The sequence below is a fragment of the Platalea leucorodia genome (assembly GCF_965183815.1).
Source record: "Platalea leucorodia genome assembly, chromosome: W".
Classification (NCBI taxonomy): domain Eukaryota; kingdom Metazoa; phylum Chordata; class Aves; order Pelecaniformes; family Threskiornithidae; genus Platalea; species Platalea leucorodia.
Genome location: NC_138859.1, coordinates 3,202,320 through 3,224,203, shown reverse-complemented (window position 1 = coordinate 3,224,203; position 21,884 = coordinate 3,202,320). Strand labels below are relative to the sequence as shown.

The following is a 21,884-nucleotide window of genomic DNA, read 5'->3' as shown; positions in this document are numbered from 1 at the left end:
GCCCAGAGAGTAAGGTAGGGAAGAGGCAGCCGGCAGCCCTTGTTGGGCCTCGTGGCCGCGTGTGCAAGCGTGTGTGCACGCGTGTGCACGCGTGTGCGCCGAGGTCTGTGAGTGACACCTGCCGTCAAAGCTCTGCCACTTCAGCAGGGACCCGTCACGGCGAGGTCCCCACGGGCCACCCAGCTCCGCAGCAGGCCATGCCCGGGCACCCGGGCACCCAGGGGCGGGTGGGTGCCATGCCGGGGAGGCGATGGGCATGGGGCAGGAGGTGCTCCGAGGGATGCCACCCCGCTCACTGCCCTCTGCCCCCTCCCCGCTGCCCACCCTGGGGAGCTGGTGCAGGCGTCGGGGCGGCTGTGCCCCCCCAGGCCAGGCTGCGGGTATCCCCAACCCAGGGAGGGAAGCGGGGTCTGGCCGCCCGCTCGCCACTAGATAGAGCTCCGAGTTCAGCCTTGCTTTGCCCAGGCAGGGGGGGGTCCTTCTGCCTTGCCCCCTTGTCCCCGTGTGTGTCCCTTGTCCCCTGGCAGTGGCCCTCCTGCGTGTCCCAGCCCCGAGGTGCCGCAGCAGGGACGAGGAGCTGAGCGGGGCCCCCTCCGGCTCCTGGCTCATCGTCCCGCACAGCGTAGCCCGCTCTTGCTGCTCCCAGACCAACACAGCCCTATCGTCTTACTTCCAATATTCTCACAACTAGCATTAACATTATTTTTTAAGCATTCAGTGTTACTGCGTACAATTACTGCCTCGGGGACACGCTGGATGCACACAGGCATCCGGGCTCCGCTCCCTCCCCTGCCCACTAACCCCCCCCAAATCCTCTTTCCCTTTTGCTTTCAAGGACCTCCCGCGTTCAGGGCCTGACTCGTTCCCACCAGGCACGGCAGATCGTGGGGAAATCTCCTTTGCCCCTTATCTCCAGCCGTTATTTTCCTCCCCCAACGACGGATCATCTCAGGATGTGTTTTGCTTATTAGCCCAGCATTACAAAACCTACATCCAGTAAACCTTTCCCCTTCAAACAAATAAATAAACTCCTGAAAACTGGTCTCGCTCTGCTTCCCCACGCCGTCCCCAGCCCACACATTGCATGGCGCGGCCCGGGGATGGGAACGCGGGGAGCAACTGCCTAATTCATCTCCAACCTCTAGCTGCTCTCCCGAGAAAACAAACAGAGCCCCCGTGAAAAACAAGCTGGGCTTTGAAATACTTTCTGTTTCCATCCCTCTGCTGGGAAGGATGTTTGAGGGCTGAGTCCCCGGATGATGTAAATCCATTATGTCAGGATCTGGCCGCTGGTTTCCACCCTGATATCGCCCCTTTCTCACGGAGCGCTCCGGGGACCCGAGGCTCTCGGTGGAGGTTTTTCTTCCACCTCCCTCCGCACCAGCCTGGCTTTCCCACGCTGGCGTTCGCTCCCTGGGACCCAGCTCCCTTGCTGACGTGGTTTTCCAAGCACCACAATCTCCCTTGACCGTCGATGGTCTCCTGCCCCATGAGACCCTTGCACCTTCCCAGGAGGCGGTGGGTGGCCATGGGGTGCCGTGGCCCGTGCCCCACGACGGGCAGCTGCCTGCTCCGACAGGGCCAGCCCCACGGAGCCCGGGGAGCCTCTTCCCTGGCTGCAAGGCAGCTCCCCCTGACGTGTCGGACATATGATGTTTTCTTGAGCCCTGGAATAAATAACCCCCCGAACGCACACCCTCCCACGCAGGCGGCCAGCTCCTGCAGCCCGCGGTCAGCTGCACCGTCCGGCACTGCCCCGTCTGCGCACCGCGTACCCCCGCACCGGCGAAGGCGCAGGAGAGGTAAGGGGGTTTTCTCTGTCCCCAAACGGTTGCTACGGGGTTGTGGCGATGCCGCAAGTTTGGCTCCTACCGTGTTCTTTGGTCCCTCACTTTGCTAATTCCCAAAGGGATCTGGGCTCCAGACGCCTTCTCCCCTCTTGCTCCGGCCGCGTGGCCGGGCCATGGGATGGGTTGTGTCCTGCTCGTCAGCAAAGCGGGCAGGCAGGGCTCCTGGTGCTGACCTCGGTGCATCGCTCTGTGCCTCCGCTCCCTGCCTGCGGAGCGGCGGGGGGATGATCGCCACGCCAGCTCCGAAGGGCATCCCAAAAACCCTCGGAAAATCTGCACCTCCGCAGCGTGCTGCCCGAGGCGCAGCCCCAAAGGCCGAGCTGGGGGGGCAGTGGGCTGCACGGGCGTCCTCGCAGCACCAGGGACAAAGCCAGTCCCAAAGCCCTGCCAGGAGCGGTTCAGCTCCGTCAGGAGCTCGGCACCCCCATGTCCTGCCCCACGTTGCCCCCATGCCGTCCCCAGCTGCCCCGCAGCTCTCCAGGAGTGAGTGCTTGCAGCCCCGGGAGCAAAACGCGCCCAGTGCTGTCTGCAAATGACTAAGCAGGCGAGCAGGATGAGGCCAGCGCTGGCTCGGCTCGGACAGCCACAGTGGCCCCAGGCTGGGCTGCACTCCATGGATGACCTGTCAGCAGTGATGGATGGAGAGCTGGAGGCAGCTCTGGGCCCTCCGTCTCCCCGAGGCAGGTGCTCTGCTCTCGCCGCTGCCGGTTGCTGCCTGGCCGCAGCCCTGCCTTCACGCCTTGCAGCCGCCGGGCACGGGAGGAGCCGGTTCCCTGACGGCGACCACGGCGTCCTGCCGAGCCGTGCCACGCTGGGGCCATGGGGCTGTGCGGGGTCTGCTTCCCCGCAGCGCTGCTCGTCCTCGCAGCCGCAGGGGTCCGGAGCCGGGAGGCGGGTGAGTGAGGATGTCCCTGTGCATGGCCACGCTGGGGAGGTGTCCCACCATGGGCCACGCATGTCCCCGTGAGGGATGCCACGCTCCAGCCCCTGCAGGATCCCACGTAGCCCGGCTGCGTGTCCATGCTCTGCCCAGCAGGACCGTGCGCTCTCCACGTGCTGGCGGCCCTGGACGTCACCGACTACCAGCAGTCCAACCTGCAACCCTACCTGGAGCGGGTCCTGCGGGACCTGGCCGCGCTGGACCGCCTCACCTGCAGCCCGCTGGACCTGAGCATCAGCCTGCAGAGCACGCAGCGGGATGGGGAAACCTTCTTCCAGGACCGGCTGCAGGAGCCCTGGATGGACGTGCTGCAACGCCTGGCGCGGGCGCACGCCTTCCAGCGCTCCTACTTCAACCAGCCCGCCCTGCAGAGCTTCCTCGGCACCCTGGCACGGCAGACGGCTGATGCCAAGGTATGGCACCGGCACAGCCATGCCCGTTGCTCTCCATGAGGCTGGGGGATGCCGGGCGCTCCCGCTGCTGGGGGCTGCTGCAGAGCACCAGCCCCTGCCATCCTCGTCCAGATGCTGCTGGTGTTCACGGATGGGCTGGACGATGATGCAGGGAAGATGAAGGAGGAGGCAACATCGGCTTGGCTGCAAGGTGGGGTGGCAATGGCTGCGTGGGGCTTGGCCGGGTGACCCCTATGAGTGGGGAAAGCTGGTGGAGGCCGGGGGCCACCCGGTGTGGCGTGACACCCCACGGCACCCCGTCCCCTCCAGATCAAGCTGACCTGCTGGTGACGGTGGCGGTGAACAACGCCACGGGGCTGGGGGACCTGCAGCAGGTGGAGTTTGGGCGATGGCTGGGGAGCGGGCAGCAGCTCGCTGTGGACATGCCGGAGGCCGGCGGGCACGTGGCACAGGAGCTGGTGAGGACAAGCAGCGGTGGGGTGGGTGGCGGGGTCCCCGTAGGCTCTGAGTGGGGATGCCACCCTCTTCCCGCAGCTGGCCCTGGCAGAGCGGACGTGCTGCCAGATGTGTCCCTGCACCTGCGTGGGGCTGCCCGGTCCGCGAGGCCCCGGCGGCCCCCGGGGGGGCAAGGTAAGGGGCTGGGGGAGTGGGGGGATGCGGGAGGGATACCCAGCCCTGCAGACAGCCCGGAGTAGGGCTTAGACCGTTCCCTTCCCCATCAGAGGGGATGTTTCCCCAGGCCCCCCACCATGCCCACAGGAGAGCGGTCCCATCCTTCCCATCCCTCTCTGCTGGGATGGATGCGTGGGCTCTGCATCGCCCAGCCGGGCTCCCAGAACAAACCTTGAGGTTGGGCCGTGCCTGCCTTGGTGCTGCTGCCACCGTGCCAAAGCGCTGAGCAAAGCAGGGGGAAACTGAGGCCCAGGGGGTTGGGGGAGTCTCACCCTGCTCCCCCCAGGGGAACTGCACCCCCGAGCTGCATGCACAGACCCGGATCCCTTTCCCAGGGCCAAGAGGAGCCCTGGGAGCTCAGCTCAAGCCCTTGCCCTGCTCAAGCCCTTCCTCCCCCAGCTGGGAAGGGAGCCCAGCCGCGCTGGCTCCCAGCCTGGGGTCCATCATTGGGCCAGGGGGTCGCGGCTGCCACTCCCAGGGTCTCTCTGTCCTAGGGGGTGACAGGCAGCAAGGGACGTGCTGGAGACGAGGGCGAGCACGGGCACAGCGTGAGTTGGCTGTGGGACTGTCGGGGGTGGGAGAGGGTGGCCCTGGGGACAAGGGGACCCCCATCACCGCATTGCCACTGATGGCCTCCTCTCCCATCCTGAGCGCAGGGGGAGCAGGGACCACGAGGTCTCCACGGCAGCCGAGGGATCCAGGGGTGCCCGGGGCAGTGTGGACCGAAGGTGAGGGGCTGTCCCAGCCCAGCGTGGCCCCATCCCACAGCGTGGGTGCCCACCGCTCCCTGGCTGCTCTCCTCTGTCTTTTTGCAGGGCTTCGTGGGTCACCCTGGGGAGCAGGTACGTCCCTGCCTCGTGGTTTATCCTGTGGCTCCTGTGGGCACCGATGGTGGCCAAGGCCATGGACAGCTGGCAGCGGCAGGGAGACCTCGAGGACGGGCAGGGAAGAGAGGGACCTGGGGAGGGGAATGGGAGATGGTCATGATGGATGGAGCAGTGGGATGGCCCGGGGTGCTGCGGGAAGCAGGGAAAAGCCAGGACCTGGCTATTCCACCCTGTGCCATGTAACCTGGCATCAGACCATGTCACCTCCCTGCAGGGAGCTCCTGGAGAAGCTGGTTACGATGGCCTGGATGGGGAGCAGGTGAGCTGTGCAGCAGGGCATTGCACCAGCCAGCCGGTGCAACCATCCCTCCATCCCGGCACAGCCGCCTGAGCGGGACGTGGCATGGGCACGGGCATGGGCATGGGCGCAGCCTCCTCTCTCCTTCCCAGGGTGAAGTGGGGACCCCCGGCCGCCCCGGAGAGAAGGGGTCCCGGGGGAGGCAGGTGCGGTGCCGCATGGCTGAGCCCTGGCGAAGTGCTGCCTCCTTCGCCCGCTGGCCGGTTGCTAAATCCCTTCCTCCTGCCTTCACCTAGGGGCAGAAAGGCTCCCGGGGTGCCCGGGGGGAGAAGGGACCCCCAGGCCCTCGCGGTGAGGTGGTGAGTACCGGCTCACAGCCCTGGGGCTCCACGGGGTGCTGGGGGGCTCACTGACCCCCCTCTCTGCTCCCCAGGGGCCACCTGGGAGGAGAAGCCCGGAGCCTGGCCCCCCAGGGTGGAGAGGAGATGGGGGTCCCCAGGTAAGGACCCAGGACCGTGCTTAGGGATGCTGGGCAGTGGCGGTGGAGCCTTTTGGGGATGAGATGTGCGGGGAGGACAGCCAGGAGCTCTGCTTCCCTCTTAATACCCATGATTTCCAGGGAGACCCCGGCCCGGATGGTCCCCCGGGGCCAGTGGGACCCCCAGGTCCCCCCGCTCACCCGGTAGGTGCCACGAGCAAGGGGGGCACAAGGGTCTGCACCGGGTGTCCCTGTGCCACGGGTCCCTGTGCTGGGGACATGGCCGCTGACGATGCTTCCCTCCACAGACCTCATGCCAGAAAGGGCATCAGGGAGCACAGGTAGGGCTGGCAGCGCCTGAGCGTGCCGGGGTCCATCTGCCAGGGGACCGGGGACATCTCCCTGCCAGAGCCTGAGCCGTCCCGTCTCCTCCCAGGGGAAGAAGGGGAACCGCGGCAGCCCTGGCCCTGGGGGACAGAAGGGTTATGAAGGTGCCCAGGTGAGGCCAGGGAAGCCCCTGCCAGCCCTGGGACCCCCGGGCAGGCATCCCTGCTGCCCCCTCCGCTCTCCCTTTGCAGGGGCTGCCGGGGCCACGGGGGACAAAGGGTGCCACCGGCCACCTGGGGAGTAGAGGACTTCAGGTGCTGTCCCTCTCCTTGTGTTGTGGTCCCTGGTGGGTGCTGGTGGCCACCCTGAGCCGGCAGCCGTGCCGGTGGGTGCCCACCCCACGGATGCTCCTTGGCACCCTTGATCCGCCTTTGCCTTTTGCCCAGGGTTTGCCTGGAGCTGAGGGCTCCCAGGGAGCAGCCGGCCCAGACGGCCCCAAAGGGGAGAAGGTGAGCAGTACCACGGCATGGCATTTTGCAGCCTCCCCCCGTGCACCCCCAGCCTGCAGCCCCGCTTTCTCTTCCAGGGGCAGGCAGGAGCCGAGGGCAGGAAGGGGAGCGTGGGATCGCGGGGGCCCAAAGGTGCCCTGGTAAGGCTGTGCCCCTCGGGGACATGGCATCCTCCCGGGGGGCACTGCCGCCACGGCAGGCATGGAAAAGCCGTGGCCAAGGAAGCTTTGGGAAGAGGGGTGTTTGTGTAGGTCCTACAATAACCTCCTTTGGAATTTTTTTCCCCTCCCAGGGCGAGAACGGGTGTGACCAGAGAGGTGCTCCGGGGAGGAAGGGTGCCAAGGTACCGGTGGCACGGAGCAGGGATGGAGGCGGGTGGGATGAGCGTGGGGCAGAGCTCCGTCCCTGCCCGTGGGGCTGCTGGGGGTCCCAGCCCCGCTCACATGTGCTGCTTCCCCCAGGGCGCTCGGGGCCTGCCGGGATACCCCGGGGCTCAGGTGAGTGCGTGGGGGGCCGGGAGGGGGCATGGGGACCCGGCCAGGGCCAGCCAGTCCCCGCTGTGGGGTGCTGGTAAGGCCGGGGTCGGCTTCCTCCGAGTGTCCCCCCCAGGGTGACGGGGGCGAGAGAGGATCCCCAGGGGACAAGGGTGTGCGAGGGCTGCCTGGGCGCAGGGTGAGTACGGTGCAGCCCCCTCCCCACTCCCCCGCGGCCGTGCCCACCCCATGCTCAACTCCCCAGGGTTTTCCAGGGCCACCCCGGGAGCAGAGGAGAAGCGGGCGGCCGCGGCGGCGCAGGACCTCCAGGAGAGATGGTGAATCCCTGCAAATTCCCTTTTTCCTGCCACGTTTCTGCCTGCGACCAGCCCTGGTGCTCAGGGATGTGTTCCTTTTCCATATTTCCTCTTAATTTCTCTCCTCTCCTGCTGCTCCAGGGCCCAAAGGGCTCAGCAGGCATTCCCCCCTCCACGGTACGGGATGCTGGTGTAGGGCCAGCTGGGGATGGGGACCCGGCCTCGAGGGGTGTCCTCGGGGGACAGCAAGGAGCTCGGGGGCTGCCTGGCCCCAGCAAGCCTTGCTGGGTTTGCTGGGAAGAGCTGGGCAGGAGAGCTGGGACTGACGCTGCTCCGTGCATCCCTCCAGCCTTGCGAGCTCAAGGCTTTCATCCGCCGGAGCTGCGGTGAGAGCGTGGGACAGCGGCGGGGATGGCAGGGAGGGGACGGGGACCAGCTTGGTGGGGGGACCGCGGTGGAGGGGACAGAGGGATGGCTGGATGGTGGGGGCACAGCCGATGGATGCGTGCCCAGAGGCTGCCCGGAGGATGGGTGGGCACAGGTACCATGAGCATGGGATGTCACGGGGGGGCTTTACCGGCAATCCCTGAGGTGTCACCATCCCCTCGCAGTCACCACCTCGCCCTCCTGCCCGCTCTTCCCCACCGAGCTGGTTCTGGTGCTGGAAACCTCATCCACGGTGCCACCAGCCCTCTTCTCCCGCATGAAGGAGCTGCTGGCCCTCCTGCTGCGGGACCTGCAGATCTCCCCGCTGGGCTGCCCGGCGGGGGCCCGGGTGGCCGTGCTGGCCTACGCGGCCACCCCCACCTACCTGCTGCGTGCCGGGGAGGTGGGGAGCGGGGCCGCGCTGCTGGGACGCCTCCACCGCCTCTCGCCCACCCGCTCCTCCCGGCGCGGCCGCCTGGCCGCTGCCATGCGCTTCGTGGGGCATCACACGCTCAAGAGGGTCCGGCCGGCCGCCCTGGGCAGAAAGGTCGTCCTCTTCATCACCAGTGGCCAGAACCAGGACCTGGAGGGCATCGGGGAGGCTGCCCTGCAGTACGAAGCCCTGGGCATCATGCCGGCAGTGCTTACCTTCAGCCCGCTGCCCGAGGTGGTGCGGGCTTTCCAGGTGAGCCCCGGGGCTGGTGGCTGCTCCCACTGGTCCCCCCGCAAGCCCTCACCCCCTGCCCTGGCTCTGCCTCCTCCCCAGGTCAACAGCCTCTTCCGAGTGGTCCAGCTCTCCACGGAGGAGCCGGCCAGGGACGCGGCGGTGCTGCGGGATGCGGTGCTGCCCTGCGTCCTCTGCTTCGGTAGGCAGCCCCGGGGCGGCACTGGGGATGGGTGCCCGCTGGCTCCTGGGCTTAGCCTCCATCTCTCCCCATCCCCAGACCTCTGCCACCCTGAGGGCTGCACCGCAGCCGTGCCGTCCCCTGACCCGCTGGACGTGGACTTGGCCTTGGTGGTGGACAACGCGGCCCTGGGGATGCCAGCGGAGAGGCTGGAGGCCATCGGCGAGCTCTTCCACCGCCTTCTGGGGCACCTGCAGCTCGCGGGGCCGGATCTGGCGCAGGGTGGCACCCGCGTTGCCCTGGTGCTGACGGGCCCCTCCACCCCCGGGCAGGGTTTGGCTGAGGTCCCCTTTGGGCTGCCCGGCTCCAGGGAGCAGCTCCGGGAGCGCCTCCGCCTCGCGCTGGTGCCCAGGGCGGCCGCAGCATCCACCAGCGGCACGGTGGCATGGACCCTCCGGCACGCCTTCCTGCAGAGCTCCGGCAGCCGGCTCCGTGTCCTCTTCGTGGTGGGGACAGGGGCCGCAGTGCTGTGGGACAGGGAAGCGCGGCAGGCACTGGCCCCCTTCACCCGGTGCGAGGATTTTGGCATCTTGGTGCTCTCCCTAGGGCGAGCCGGGACGGAGCGGCCAGAGGCGGCTGTGCCTGAGGCGCTGCCGGCATGGCGGTACCACTCCCTGCGCCTGGGCTCGGTCCACCCACCCGAGATGGGGTACGCAGAGAGGATGGCGCTGGGCTTCCTCAGGAGACTGAGGGGTGAGCGGTGGTGGGGAGGTCTTGGGGGGCTGGAGCATCTCCGGGGCTTCTCCAGGGGGAGGCAGCTTCGATCCCCAAAACCTCTTTGCCGGCACCTCCTTCACACCTCCGCTATCGCTTCTGCTCTGCAGTGGAGAGCAGCCAGCGGCCCAGCACCCCAGGGTGCCCCCAGGAGCTGCCCGCCCGCAGCACCAGGACCAGCGAGCCCCCCCCGGGGACCCCTGCGCAGTGAGTGAGCGGCACCGGGGCCATCCCCTGCGTGCGCATCCCTCAGTCCCCTGCGACACAAACTGGGGGGCTGGGGGGTTGCACCTTCTCTTCTCAGGGATGGGGTCCTCCGCCCCCCAGCACGTACTGGGGGGTTTGCTCTGATTTCCCCTCCCAGGACCCCCAAGGTCCCTGCTGTGGCCCGCACCGGGATGCCCACAGCACCCCTTGGCCCCGGCAAGGGCCGGAGGGCTGCGGCCGTTCCCGGACCATGCGCCCTGGACAAGGACCCCGGCAGCGCCTGCGCCCCCTTCTCCGTGATGTGGTACCACCGGTGGGAGACGGGGTCCTGCGAGCGCTTCTGGTACGGGGGCTGCGGGGGCAACGCCAACCGCTTCGGCAGCAAGTGGGACTGCATCCGCGCCTGCACGGATCCGGGTAGGTGAGGGTGGGCATCCCACCGGGGACTGGGGGGCCACGGGGTGCCCCCAGCCCGGGCAGGGGGCATGGCTGAGGTTTCGGCGCTGTTGCTTGGCTGATGCTGTGACCATCCCGGGCAGGTCCCGACAGAGCCAGCGTGGGCGAGAGCAACGTGACGCAGGGTGAGGAGCGTGCGAGGAGGGGCCGGGTGTCTTTGGAGGGGGTGATTCAAGAGCAGAGAGCAGGCAGGGAGGCAGGCAGGGCTGCCAGCTCATGCACCGGCTGGGTCGTGGGGTGCATTTCCCGGCATGCAACCACGCCACGCGCTCTGGCCGTGCGGTGAGCGTGCCGTGCCGCCCGCCTTGCAGCCGCCTGCCTGGAGGCACGGGATGCGGGGCCTTGCCACTCCTTCTCGCCCAAGTGGTTCTTCGAGGGCCACCAGCACGGCCGCTGCTCGCTCTTCTGGTACGGGGGCTGTGGCGGCAGCCGCAACCGCTTCGAGAGCCGGGAGCAGTGCGAAGCTGCCTGCCTGCCACCGGGCAGGGCGAGCCCCGCGGCCCCCCGCCCTGCCAACGCCTCCGCCTGCACCCCTGCGCCCGGCTGCCGGGGCTGACACCCCCCCATCGGGGCCCAGGGTGCCCCTGGTCCCCTGGGATGCGGCACCCGGAGACGCAGCGCTCGCCCTCTGCAAACCTTGCCTGCCCCCGCCTGCGCAGGCTCGAGAAACGAGGACGCTTGAATTATTGCACAAGGACTTCGAGGTCCTGCCAAGTTTCTGACACCTCGTCTTCAGCTGCTCCATCATGGGGTGGGGAGGTTGAGCCGGTGGCGGGGCCGCTGAGCACTTGCAAAACTCTGCACACCCCCTGCCATCCGCTGCTCTGGGTGGATGCTGGTACCCAGGCCTGGCTGGTCAGCCTGGGAGCCTTTCAAATAAAAACCACACCACGTTTCGTGCTCACTGGTGCAGCTGGGCTGGGGAAGGGCAAGGGTTTGGGGGTGAGTGCTCCGGAGCTGCAGGAAGCCCTGGATGGATGCGCCGCATCCCGGCCAGCCGCAGCTGCGCTTTCCCCGCGGGGAGCAGCTTCCCTGGCTGCCAGGAGCGGGGAGCAGGGGCCGGATCCAGGCGCGGGGGTGGCGGGGTGCTTGCGGCCCCCACCCCGGGTCGGCCACAACGCTGGCGGGAGGCAGCTGCGCTGCTGGCGGGCTCCTGTCCCGGGGGGCTGCGGCTGCGCTGCTCCACGCTCCCCCCTCGTCCTGAATGCTCAGCCCCGGGCCAGCATCCTGGTCCTAATAACGCCCAATCCTTATAACACTAGCATCCTGGTCCTAATAACGCCTGATCCTTATAACACCAGCATCCCGGTCCTAATAACGCCCAATCCATATAACACCAGCATCCCGGTCCTAATAACGCCTGATCCTAATAATGCCAGCATCCCAGTCCTAATAATCCTGGTCCTTGGGCAGCAGCCGGTGGCCGTGGCCACATTTGACACGGGCTGTCACCAGGAATAGCTCCGAGCCCTGATTCTTCCCCTTATCCTTTATTCTGTTCTGCAGGGCGGGAGAGGACAGATACATTTTTCAGGACAGCCTTGGCTCTGGCAGGAGGAGGGGGCAGCTCAGGTCGGTCCCGTGCCCCGGTGCTGAGCGATGCTCGGGGGGGTGCCTCCCGTGAACCCCCAGGCTGTGGCTGCAGCAGAAATTCGCCTAAACGCTGCTCAGAGCCACTAAATGTATTTTTAAGGCAAAGGAAGCCGGGAGCTGCCGGCAGCCGGGCGACCAGGGAGCGAAGAACTGGAACGGAGAATTTTGTTTCTTTAAATGTCATGTTTTTTTAAGCTCATTTTTGCACTCAGGTTTGGCAAAGCTGAGAAGACTTAAGTGACAAACCAGCTGTCCCCTGGCGCAGCGCAGCGCTCGCCCAAGCAGACACCCACCCACCGCCTCCAGCCCCCCAGCACCGCGTTTGCAGCAGGGATGCGGTGCCGCATGGCGAAGCGGAGCCCCCCGTGCCCCTCCAATGCCAACCCCCCTGACCCCACAACCTCCTGCTCAGCCCCACAGTGTTGCATGGGCCCCAGCACCTCCCGAAATTGGGCTGGGTGAGGGGCTGCCGGCGGGGGCAGCTGCAGAGGTGTTGGTGATGCTCCCGGAGGGACGGAGGGGCTGCGGCAATGCCGTGTCCATCGGGGATGCTGCAAGGCAAACCTGGCACCGTGAGGGTGCCGGTGGGTGGGTGGGGGTCCCCCAGACCTCCCTGCCAGCCCTCTGCCCACTCCTGTGGGCAGGGGGGACCCTTTCCACTCACCCAGCAAGGCTAAGCCCAGTAGACGGGGACGATGCTGCAGAGGATGCTCGCCGTGGTGCCCAGGAGGGAGCGATCAGTCAGGGGCATGGCGAGCCTCTTCTCAGCCTGGCGAGGGGAGAGAAGGAAAAATGAGGCAGCAGCAGCACAATGCTGCGCCCCAATTCTTCATCGGGGGGGTTGCACGAGGCACCGTGCCCAGGGCATTGCTACGTGTCCCCCGCACCCCGTCCTGCCCCAGCCGGTGCCGAGCGGGGCGGCCGGCACTCACCTGCCGGCGCTGGAAGGTCTCGGCAACGGTGTCCAGCCCCGGGATGTTGTCCTTGTCCACGCGGGTGATGTAGCAGGCGCGGTGGACCTGGGATCGGTAGCTCACCAGCAGCTGTTTGCAGACAGACCCGCATCAACTCAGCCCCATCACCCCTTCCCCATCCCTCCGGCTGCGCAGGGCTTCTTGCTTACGTTCTTGTAATCATAGATGACCGTGGCCAGGTTTCCATCCCCACCGTCCAGGTAGAAAGTGGCCACATCCTCTTCCCAGGCCGGTCCTCTCCACAGCCCCATCTGCAGGACCTGGGGGGCACGGGGGGAGCTCACCGCCTGCCGCAGCCCCTCCCCGGGGGCTGCGGGGGTCCCTACTTACGGCGTCGGCGTGCCGCTGGTCCGCGCGCAGCCACATCAGCAAGGCGCCGGCGATGATGACCACCAGCAGGACCACCACCACCACCACGATGAGGAGGCACTTGAGGTGGTGGCAGCTGAGGAGCTTGCGGGGCAGGTAGCAGAGCAGGCGAGGCACAAAGCACAGGGACCGCTTGATGCAGGCGCAGCCAGGGCAGCCGGAGCAGCTGGGGCATTTGCAGCACCGGGGCATGCAGCACCGGGCGCATTTGGAACAGCAAACGGCGCAGGGCCAGCAACAGCAGCCAGGCTTGCAGCATCCCTGGGAGCAGCAGCCCTTCTCCGGGTCCTGCGGGCATGGGAAAGGTGGAGAGCTGGGGTGAGCGGGAAGGAGATGGGAGCTGGGGGATGCAGGTGGGCTGTGCTGGGCTTGCCCCAGGGAGCAGCTCCCATTCTGCTTCCCCTGAGCTCTGGGGATGCAGCATCCCACCGGCCCTTGCTCCATCCCACATGCACCGGTGCCTCGCTGGAATAAACTGGGCAAAGCCCTGTGCCAAGCATCTCTGCCGGGCACGGGGACACCCGCAGCGTGACCGTGCCACCCCGCTGCGGGTCGCAGGGACTCACCAGTGGCTCTTCGACCACCACCTGCTTCATGCTGCTCTCCATGGCTGCCGCTGCTGCCGCTGCCGCCACCGCAGCCGCCGCCTCCTCCTCCTCCTCCCAGCCCGGGCGGCCCCGCAGCAGCCAGGGCAGAGGGCTTTATACCAGGGCGCTAGGGTGGGGAGCGGGGCGGCCCCTGTGAACAGGCTCGTGGCCCCGGTGTGCAATCGGGCTCTGACGTGCAATGCACTTCACTTGTGTTTGCTGACCGCCTTCCCCAGGGCTGGATTCCCCTGGGAACCCGCTGGTCAAGAGGCTCTGAGGACACTTGTCCCCAAGCACGGGGACGTCTCTGCTGCCCAGGAGCGAGGTGTCGGGGCCAAAGCAAACCCTCCTGCATGGGTTAGAGCTGCCCTCCAGGGTGGAGCATCCGGCAATGGCCGCAGCCAAGGCGAGACCTGGCTTGGTGCCCGTGTCCCTTCACCAGCTCGAGCACCTGGAGCTGCTCGAGGCGGGCAAAGTGCGGATGGGACATCAAAGCTTTCCCACAAACCGCAAGGCTGGGGTGGGAGCGGGGTCACCACGGGGTGAGGACATGTCCCCGGAGCATGGCCAGGCTGGGTGCTCCGCAGCCTTGGTCCCAAGGATGCTTGGGCACTGCGGGGGCTCATGTTGCCGATGCTGGGGCTTTTGGGGCTGCCCGTGGTGCGGATTTGCTTAGGGTGAGGGGGGTCCCAGCTCTGGCGTGTCACCCTGAGTGCTGCAATCAGCAGGGCAGGGTGACACCGCTCTGCCTTGGTCTTGTCTGGACATAAGCCTCACCTGCAGTTGGGCTCAGGCTGGGACCTCTCCACCCCCCCCGGGCCACCTCCTTGGCACCCTGGGACCCCAGATGCTTGCAGGTGGGTGTGGGGGTGTGGGTGTGCACCCCGTGTTGCACGCTGCCTCCTGTCCCAGGGTGTCGAGGAGCACGGGAGACCCTCGAGTGGCTCCTGGCTGTTTGCTTTCTGACACCGTGTGCTGGAGAGGCTGTGGGAGCCCTCATCGCCTTCCTCGGCTGTGTGCACCCTTCTCGACCCGGCTCCTTGCCAGGGTAATGCAGGGTCAGGGCATTTCGGGGAGCAGAGCTGCTGGCCCCATGTCGACACATGGCAACAGGCAGTTTCCCTCTTGTTCCCAGCAAAGCGTCAGCCCCCGGGAGCTGGGACCCTCCTCGCTGCCCGTGGCAGTGGCTATGGGGACAACCCTGAGTTAGCGCCCATTGAAAGGTTAAATCACGCTGCCCAGCACTGCTGTGCTCCTAGGGGGGCTGGCTCGGGTCCTCCCGGGGTCTCTTTTCTCCCTCCCAGCCCCGTTGATCCCCCGTTCTCCCGTGCAGCGTGTGGAGGTGCCCCCAAGGATGCTCCCAGCTGCTTTGGGGCAGAGGAGCTGGAGCTGCTGGGGATGTGGAGCGGACGGGGGATGGAGGGGAGCTGGAGCAAGTGGATTGTGGATGCTCTGTTCAGCCCAGGGCTTGGATCTTAGCAAGGATGTGGCACAGTCCCTCTGTCCCTGTCTGCACATGGAGGGGACAAGGATGGGGACCTGTCCCAGAGGGGTGGCCCAGGCCCCGCAGGGCTGCCGGGACCGGCTGGGTGCGCTGCTTGTGCCCATGGGCTGGAGGGGCAGAGGCTGCCCCTGCCGTCTCGTCCTCCCTCCGTGCAAACCGGGAGGGCAGAGGTGGGGACACTGGCCATGCAGCCTGGGAGCATGGTGTGCAACGTGGCGGGGTGTGCCGCTGCCCCGGGGAGCAGTGTCTGAGCCCTCCCGTGCTCCTCGCCTGGGGCTGGACTGAGCACACCGACACGATGCATCTACCCCCGCCGGACCCCACAGGCAGACATCCCTGGGGCACTGTGCCACCTCTCCCCAGCACGCTGGGAAGGGCTGTTTGACCAGCACGGGGGGAAAGACAAAAGCAGCACTCGGAAGCAGGGGCGCAGGCTTTACTTTGCAGACAGAAGCGTGAATCCCAAAGCAAATCCCACTTGTTTATTGCAAGTGCCGTGGAAAAGCCGCGGTGCCGAGCGGCTGCGGACAGAGCACCCTGGGCCACATGCGGGATGGAGCCACGGAGGAGGAGAGGTGCCCAGGCACTGTCTTGCCGGCATCCCGCCTGGAAGGCAACGCGGGGAGCATGGGAACAGTGACATCCCCATCTCGCTGTCCCATCCCCCTGGGAGCCGACCCCAGCCGGCACTACGCCCAGTAGACGGGGACGGTGCTGCAGAGGATGTTAACGGTGGTGCCCAGGATGGAGCGGTCAGCCAGGGGCACGGTGTTGTCCCCGGCCTCCTTCGTCTCAGCCTGCAGGAGAGAGAACAGAGTGGGGGCTGCCACCCTTGGCCCCCAGCAGCCTCCCCTCCAGCGGACGCTTGCTGCAAGCCCAGCAGCCCCCCACCTCGCCCCGGCTGCCCAGGACGCAGGGGCTGGGCTGACGCCCCGCTCACCTGCCGGCGCTGGAAGGTCTCGGTGATGGCATCCAGCCCCGGGATGTTGTCCTTGTCCACGCGGGTGATGTAGCAGGCACGGTGACGCCAGGACCTGTAGCCGACCAGCAGCTGTTTGCAGACAGACCCGGGTCAGCTCAGCCCCGTCCCCGCCACCGCCACCCACCCCATCGTGCCCCGTCCCCGGGCTGCCCGTGCACCTTGCTGTAGTCATACACCACCATGGCGGAGGCGTTGAACCCGTCCCGCACGGCGAACATCCCGGTCCTTTCCTTCTTGCTCATGGAGAGATGCTGGGGGGTCCCTTCGCCATCCAGGCCATGGATGGTCATTCGCAAGACCTGCCAGGCAGAGGGGGGATCAGGGAGCTTTGCGGGGTCTAAACCCCATCCCGGCAAAGCACCGGCAGCCGGTGCCATTCCCAAACCCATCACTGGAGCCGGTGGCACCGTGGCTCCCTCCCCAGCCCTGCCTCACCGTTTCGGCGTGCGTCTCGGTGATGTGCAGCCCCAGGAGGAGGAAGGCGACGATGACCACCACCAGGACGACGACCACCACCACCACGATCAGGAGGCACTTGAGCTGGTGGGGGATGCAGGGCAGGCGGGGGGAGGCCGTGTACCTCTGGGGACAGAGAGGAGCACCCGGCTGAGCTGCCGGCGTGGAGCCGGGGAAGGCAGCCAGTGCTCAGCCCCACGCCGGCTCCCCGGGCTGGGTGATGGGTGCTCCTTACCGGAGGTGCATCCTCCATCAGTGCCTCTTTGGAGCTGCCGTCCATCTCACCCTCCCTCGCCGTGCAGCTCCTGTCCCTTTGCCAGCTGGAGACGGGGGGATTTATAGGGACCCCGAGTGGGTGGGAGGAGGCTGGGGCCGTCCCGGCTGCCAAGGTGCCACTTGTGCTCTGTTTGCTGAGCCCAGAGAGGAGCCAAGGAGGGGGCGTGAAGCCTCCGAGGGCTCTTTACCGGCATTTGGCCAGCAGTGGGGGGGGTAAAGGCAAATAGAGGGCAGGCAGAGCGTGCCCGCCCTCCGCACCCAGCCTCAGGCTCTGCCCAAGGACCCAGCACCCTTAGCACGCATCTCCGGGGGTGCTGCACCCCTGGTTCCTGCGGCCCCGTGCACGGGCAGCTGTGGCCCCCCCCGGCACGGGGAAGGAGCTGGCTGGGCTCATTGTTGGCCGGGAGCGCCGTGCCTGGGACGGGACGGACGGGTGCCCAGCACTTCCCGCCACCCAGCAGCGCTCGCTGCCAGGCCAGGCAGGGAGCTGGCGTGGGCAGCGCTGCAGCACGGGCACCGAGGCGAAGCAACGGGGCGGGAGAGCTGCAGTGGCATCACCCCTGCAAACTCCTGCGGGTATCCTCCTGTCCCCCATCCCGGTGCACCCCAAGAGCACCCTGCTCCCAGCGGCTGCCCCCGCCGCGGCGTGCACCCCCATCTTTGCACGCCTGCACGCTGGTGAGGACACGCGTCCACACGGATGCTTGTGCTGTCACTCAGCCGCATCCCTCCCTCCCTCCCTCCTTCCCGCAGCACAGGAGCATGGTGCGCTGCAGAGCAGCGGGTCGGGCGCCGGCAGCCTCCACCGCCACCATCGCTTCCCCTCCGCGCTGAAATCTCCGGGGAAGGAGGAGAGGAAAAAGCTTCGCTGCGGCTCCTGAGCACAGCAGGAGAAGAGGGACCAGCTCCGGAGGAGAAAGCAGGGCTAGGCCAGGGCGATGGAGCTGTGGCACGGGAGGAGGATGCCGAGGGGCCAGCTCTCTGCTCTCCTCCTCCTCGCCTTGGCCTGGCTCTGGCTGCCGGCGGGGTGTAGGCGTCCCCCCCGGCCACCCCCTTGCCCCCCGAGCTGCTCCTGCACCCGGGACACAGCTTTCTGCGTGGACTCCAAGGCTGTGCCCAGGAATCTGCCCCCCGAGGTCATCTCGCTGTGAGTACCCAGGCTGCGGGATGGGGACAGGGGTGGGGACAGGGAGCAGGGTGCGGGGCTGGCAGGGGCTGCTGGCTGCCCTGGGGTGGCAGGGACAGCCTCTTTCTTTGTGCTGCATCGGGGGAAATGCATGGCCATGTGGGCTACGGGCAGTGTGGGGGTCTCCTGCGGGAAGGAGAGGGCTGGGGACACCCCAGGACTGGTCCCCATGTCCTGCTGTCCTGCGGCGGCGGCAGGTCTCCTTGCACATGCAGCCATCCGTCAGTGACAGATGGAGCAGGGCTGCAGCCCGTCCCCGCCGTGCTCCCCGTCTGCCATGACCTTGGGGACCAGAGCCCCAAGGGGACACGGCTGGCGGGTCCTGATGCACGGTCCCTGGGGACACGGCGGTACACCGGAGCCTTCCACGGGCGTGCGAGTGCGTGCGTGGTGGATGCATGCGTGTGGGCATGCGTGTGCATGTGTTTACACTTGTGTGTGCATGCGTGTGCAGTCAGGCCGGGGGGTGCCGCAGGGTGCGGGCATGTATGGGGTGGGTGCCAGCCCCCGGGCGCTGCTGTGGGGCCGAGGGCCTCGTCCCCTCTGTGCCACCCGCAGCAGGCAGGATTGCTGCTGGGGCTGCTCTCCCAGGGGCTGCCCCCCGCCCAGCACCCTCCCCGCGGAGCCGGGGCTGCGGGGGTCTGCCCTGGCACGCCCCAGGTGACAGCAGAGATGGTGCTGAGGGGCACGGGGGTGGCGGAGCCCCCCTGCTGCCGTCCCCTCTCCCGCATAGCCCTCAAGCTTCGTCTCGCCGGCAGGACGATGGTGAATGCAGCCTTCACGGAGATCCGAGAGGCAGCCTTCGCCCACATCCCCTCGCTGCAGTTCCTGTACGTCTCCCGTGCCAGCGGCTGGGCAGCCCGGTGCCCGCTGTGCCCATCCTGCCCGAGCCCGGTGCTGACGCCTCCTCCCTCTCTTTGCAGCCTGCTGAACTCCAACAAGTTCACGCTGATCGGGGACAACGCCTTCGCTGGCCTCTCGCATCTCCAGTACCTGTGCGTGAGATGGGGACGGGAACACGGGGACGGGAACGTGGGGACAGGAATGCGGGGATGGCCTTGGAGATGGCATGGGGAGAGCACGGGGTATCCGCAGGGACCAGTCCCCTCGGGGCGACCGTGCCACCATCTCCTCCCGCCCCAGGTTCATCGAGAACAACGATATCCAGGCGCTCTCGAAGGCCACTTTCCGTGGGCTCAAGTCCCTGACCCACCTGTGAGTACTGGGGGGTCCCGCGTTCCCCGGGGGCACGGGGGACGGCTCTTGCCCCTTCCCTGCGGCCAGGGCTGTGTCGCCTCCACGGCCGCTCTTATCCCCCAGGTCCTTGGCCAACAACAACCTGCAGACGCTGCCCCGGGACCTCTTCAAGCCGCTGGACATCCTGAGCGACCTGTAAGGCTGCCACAGCACTGGGGACACCCAGGACACTGGGCTGGGGAGGGGGTGACACCCCGGTGCTCGGGGTTTGGGCAGGGTGCTCTGCTCGCTCCGGGCTGGGTGCTGGGGGTGACTCGGTGCCGTCCTTGGCAGGGACCTCCGGGGCAACACGCTGGCCTGCGACTGCAAGATCAAGTGGCTGGTGGAATGGCTGGAGAGCACCAACACCACGGTCCCCGCCATCTTCTGCAGCAGCCCCGGGCAGTTCGAGGGCCAGCGGATCCGGGACCTGGCACTCGGTGACTTCCAGTGCATCACCACGGGTAAGAGACCGCGGCCGCCCGTCACCCCACTCCCGGGCACCCGGACACTCACCGCCGCCTCTCCCCCCCAGACTTCGTAGTGCACCAGGTCCTGCCCTTCCAGTCGGTGTCGGCTGAGCCCTTCACCTACGCCAGCGACCTGTACGTCGCCCTGGCACAGCCCGCCGCCAGCAGCTGCGCCGTCCTCAAATGGGACTACGTGGAGCGCAAGCTGCGCGACTTCGACCGCATCCCCGGTAAGGAATCCGGGCTGGGGTCCCCTCCCGGGTTGGGACCCCCCCTGTTTGGGTGATTTGGGAAGGGCACGGCCCCGGCGTGATGTGGTCCTGCCTGGCAGCTCACTCGGCGGTGCACTGCAAGCCCATCGTGGCGGAGAACCAGCTGTACGTAGTGGTGGCCCAGCTCTTCGGCGGCTCCTACATCTACCGCTGGGACACCGCCGTGGACAAGTTCATCAAGATCCAGGACATCGACAGCCAGAAGACCCGCAAGCCCAACGACATCGAGGCCTTCCAGATCGAAGGCGACTGGTACTTTGTCATCGCCGACAGCTCCAAGGCAGGCTCCACCAGCCTCTACCGCCTCAACCAGAACGGCTTCTACTCCCACCAAGCCCTCCACGCCTGGCACCGCGACACCGACGTGGAATACGTGGAGAACGACGGCAAACCCCGGCTGATCATCTCCAGCAGCTCCCAAGCCCCCGTCATCTACCAGTGGAACCGGGTGCAGAAGCAATTCGTGCTCCAGGGAGAGGTGGGGGAGATGCTGGATGTGCAGATGGTGAAGCACTTTAGGGTGAAGCGGGACCAATTCCTCTGCCTCAGCCGCTACATCGGTGACTCCAAGGTGGTGCGATGGGAAGGGCAGCGCTTCGTTGAGCTGCAGACGCTGCCGTCCCGCGGCTCCATGGTGATGCAGCCCTTCTCGGTGGAGCAGCGGCAGTACCTGGCCCTGGGCAGTGACTTCTCCTTCACCCACGTCTACCTGTGGGAAGAGGAGAAGCAAAAATTCGTCAAGTTTCAGGAGCTGTCGGTACAGGCGCCGCGGGCTTTCCGCTACGTGCCGGCTGCCGACGTGCAGCTCCTCTTGGCTCCCAGCTTCAAGGCCAACACGCTGGTCTACCGGCATGTGGTGGTGGACCTCAGCCTTTAGCGGGGAGGCAGAGCCCGGGCTGCCTGCGCGGCCCCGACGAGGCTCTCGCCTCCCCCGAGAGCTGCCTGCTCCTGCCCGAGGACACGCATGCACCCGCCAGCCCCTTCCTCCTGCCTGCAGCCGACTGCCCCGTGGTCACAGCCCGGTGCCAGCCTCCCTCCCGGCCCCCCACGTTCACCCACCCCTTGAATTGCCCCCCAGGGCAGCACCCAGCCCCACGGCCCCGCTGCCTGGGGAAGCCACGGGCCTCAGTTTCCCCATGTGCGGCACCCACAGCCACCCCGTCCAGCAGCCCGTGGGATGTGGACGGGAGGGTGGGACACCCCTCGCCCTGCAGACCGGTGCCCTTGGGTGCCTGCTCTGCGGCGCTGGCTGGGCTGGGGGGGGCACGGATGCCAGAGGCTTGCATCAGGGAGGTCTGGGGGCACAGGAGTGGGGCGGCAGGCAGGGATGTGAACAGGCAGGGCCAGACTGCCAGGGCTGGATGGGATGCTCCCAGGACACCAGGGTGCTCCCAGGCCGATGGGATGCTCCAAAGTGGATGGGATGCCTGAGGTGGATGGGATGCTCCGAGGTGGATGCGGATAGGATGCTCCGAGGTGGATGCAGATGGGATGCCCCGAAGTGGATGGGATGCTCAAAGCCAGCGGGATGCTCCAGGCTGGCGGGATGCTGCCGAGGCAGTGCCACCACCGGCAGAAGCAGGGCTGGCCTGCTCCCATCCCTTTCCGTGCATGTCCAGCAGCTCCCTCCGCCCGTGTCCCCCCGCTGCCGGGCAGGACCCAGCGTGCCAGCCGTACCCGAGGTGTACGTGTCCGCCGAAACGCTCCCCACAATAAACACACTGTGACACCCAGCCCTGCCTGTGTCTGCCCACAGCTGCCATGCATCCAGCTGCCCTGTGTCCCTTCCCGGGGCTCCCGCTCCAGCCGGGGTCCCGCAGCACCCCTTCCCTTGTACAAGCCCCACCGAGCCTAGGAGGGGGGAACCCCTTGTTTTAGGGTCCTAAAACTGCAGATGCCTTGGCAGGGGGGCGAAGCAGGAGGTGTTTCCCCAGGGAGGGGAGTCCCCGCTGCAGCCTGCTGCACCCCGAGCTGCACCAGCACCCGCGCAGCTGCCTGGCTGGTTTTCCAGGGGAGCATTTCCCTGTCCCCCAGGTATATAAATATGCATGTGAAAAACCACCAATTAAACTCACAAATAAAGATCCTCTCAAAGGTAACAGGCACCCCGGGGCACAGCCAGCTTTTGGGAGCCGGGTTTGGCCTCGGTGGCTGCAGAGCCTGAACC

General features: G+C 67.1%; 4 protein-coding genes across 4 annotated transcripts; 2 read left to right on the top strand and 2 right to left on the bottom strand.

The window, feature by feature from the left end:
* Nucleotides 1-1,709: 1,709 nt before the first annotated feature.
* LOC309601536 (uncharacterized protein) lies at nt 1,710-10,516 on the top strand. The gene is made up of 32 exons (XM_082334584.1): nt 1,710-1,802; nt 2,597-2,745; nt 2,887-3,203; nt 3,315-3,393; nt 3,513-3,661; nt 3,738-3,833; nt 4,370-4,423; nt 4,532-4,603; nt 4,691-4,717; nt 4,977-5,021; nt 5,153-5,206; nt 5,297-5,359; nt 5,434-5,499; nt 5,620-5,682; nt 5,787-5,819; nt 5,915-5,977; nt 6,057-6,119; nt 6,252-6,314; nt 6,392-6,454; nt 6,607-6,657; nt 6,776-6,811; nt 6,924-6,986; nt 7,063-7,125; nt 7,246-7,281; nt 7,454-7,490; nt 7,716-8,215; nt 8,297-8,396; nt 8,475-9,128; nt 9,260-9,356; nt 9,514-9,773; nt 9,896-9,937; nt 10,124-10,516. The coding sequence occupies exons 2-32, from the start codon at nt 2,670-2,672 to the stop codon at nt 10,366-10,368; spliced, it is 3,630 nt and encodes a 1,209-aa protein (XP_082190710.1). The 5' UTR covers nt 1,710-1,802; nt 2,597-2,669; the 3' UTR covers nt 10,369-10,516.
* Nucleotides 10,517-12,078: 1,562 nt separating this feature from the next.
* Nucleotides 12,079-13,356, bottom strand: LOC309601896 (surfactant protein C-like; the record flags this gene model as incomplete). Its single annotated transcript, XM_082335141.1, has 5 exons — nt 12,079-12,174; nt 12,338-12,448; nt 12,529-12,639; nt 12,710-13,036; nt 13,315-13,356. The coding sequence occupies 5 exons, from the start codon at nt 13,354-13,356 to the stop codon at nt 12,079-12,081; spliced, it is 687 nt and encodes a 228-aa protein (XP_082191267.1).
* Nucleotides 13,357-15,528: 2,172 nt separating this feature from the next.
* On the bottom strand, nt 15,529-16,747 carry LOC309602013 (surfactant protein C-like; the record flags this gene model as incomplete). The annotated part of the gene is given in 6 exon segments (XM_082335288.1): nt 15,529-15,636; nt 15,780-15,890; nt 15,980-16,120; nt 16,257-16,403; nt 16,513-16,665; nt 16,667-16,747. Coding segments are annotated over 6 exon segments (741 nt in total).
* Nucleotides 16,748-17,491: 744 nt separating this feature from the next.
* LOC309601624 (leucine-rich repeat LGI family member 3-like) lies at nt 17,492-20,594 on the top strand (the record flags this gene model as incomplete). Its single annotated transcript, XM_082334766.1, has 8 exons — nt 17,492-17,700; nt 18,498-18,569; nt 18,663-18,734; nt 18,883-18,954; nt 19,060-19,131; nt 19,270-19,439; nt 19,511-19,675; nt 19,777-20,594. The coding sequence occupies 8 exons, from the start codon at nt 17,492-17,494 to the stop codon at nt 20,592-20,594; spliced, it is 1,650 nt and encodes a 549-aa protein (XP_082190892.1).
* Nucleotides 20,595-21,884: the final 1,290 nt, after the last annotated feature.

What these genes read in the sequence shown, in the direction of transcription:
- LOC309601536 (XM_082334584.1), top strand. Translation starts at nt 2,670, where the DNA reads ATGGGGCTGTGCGGGGTCTGCTTCCCCGCAGCGCTGCTCGTCCTCGCA. An exon ending in AAGGGCATCAGGGAGCACAG is followed by an intron (nt 5,820 to 5,914) that starts GTAGGGCTGGCA and finishes GTCTCCTCCCAG; the next exon opens with GGGAAGAAGGGGAACCGCGG. An exon ending in CCCCCGGGGACCCCTGCGCA is followed by an intron (nt 9,357 to 9,513) that starts GTGAGTGAGCGG and finishes TTCCCCTCCCAG; the next exon opens with GACCCCCAAGGTCCCTGCTG.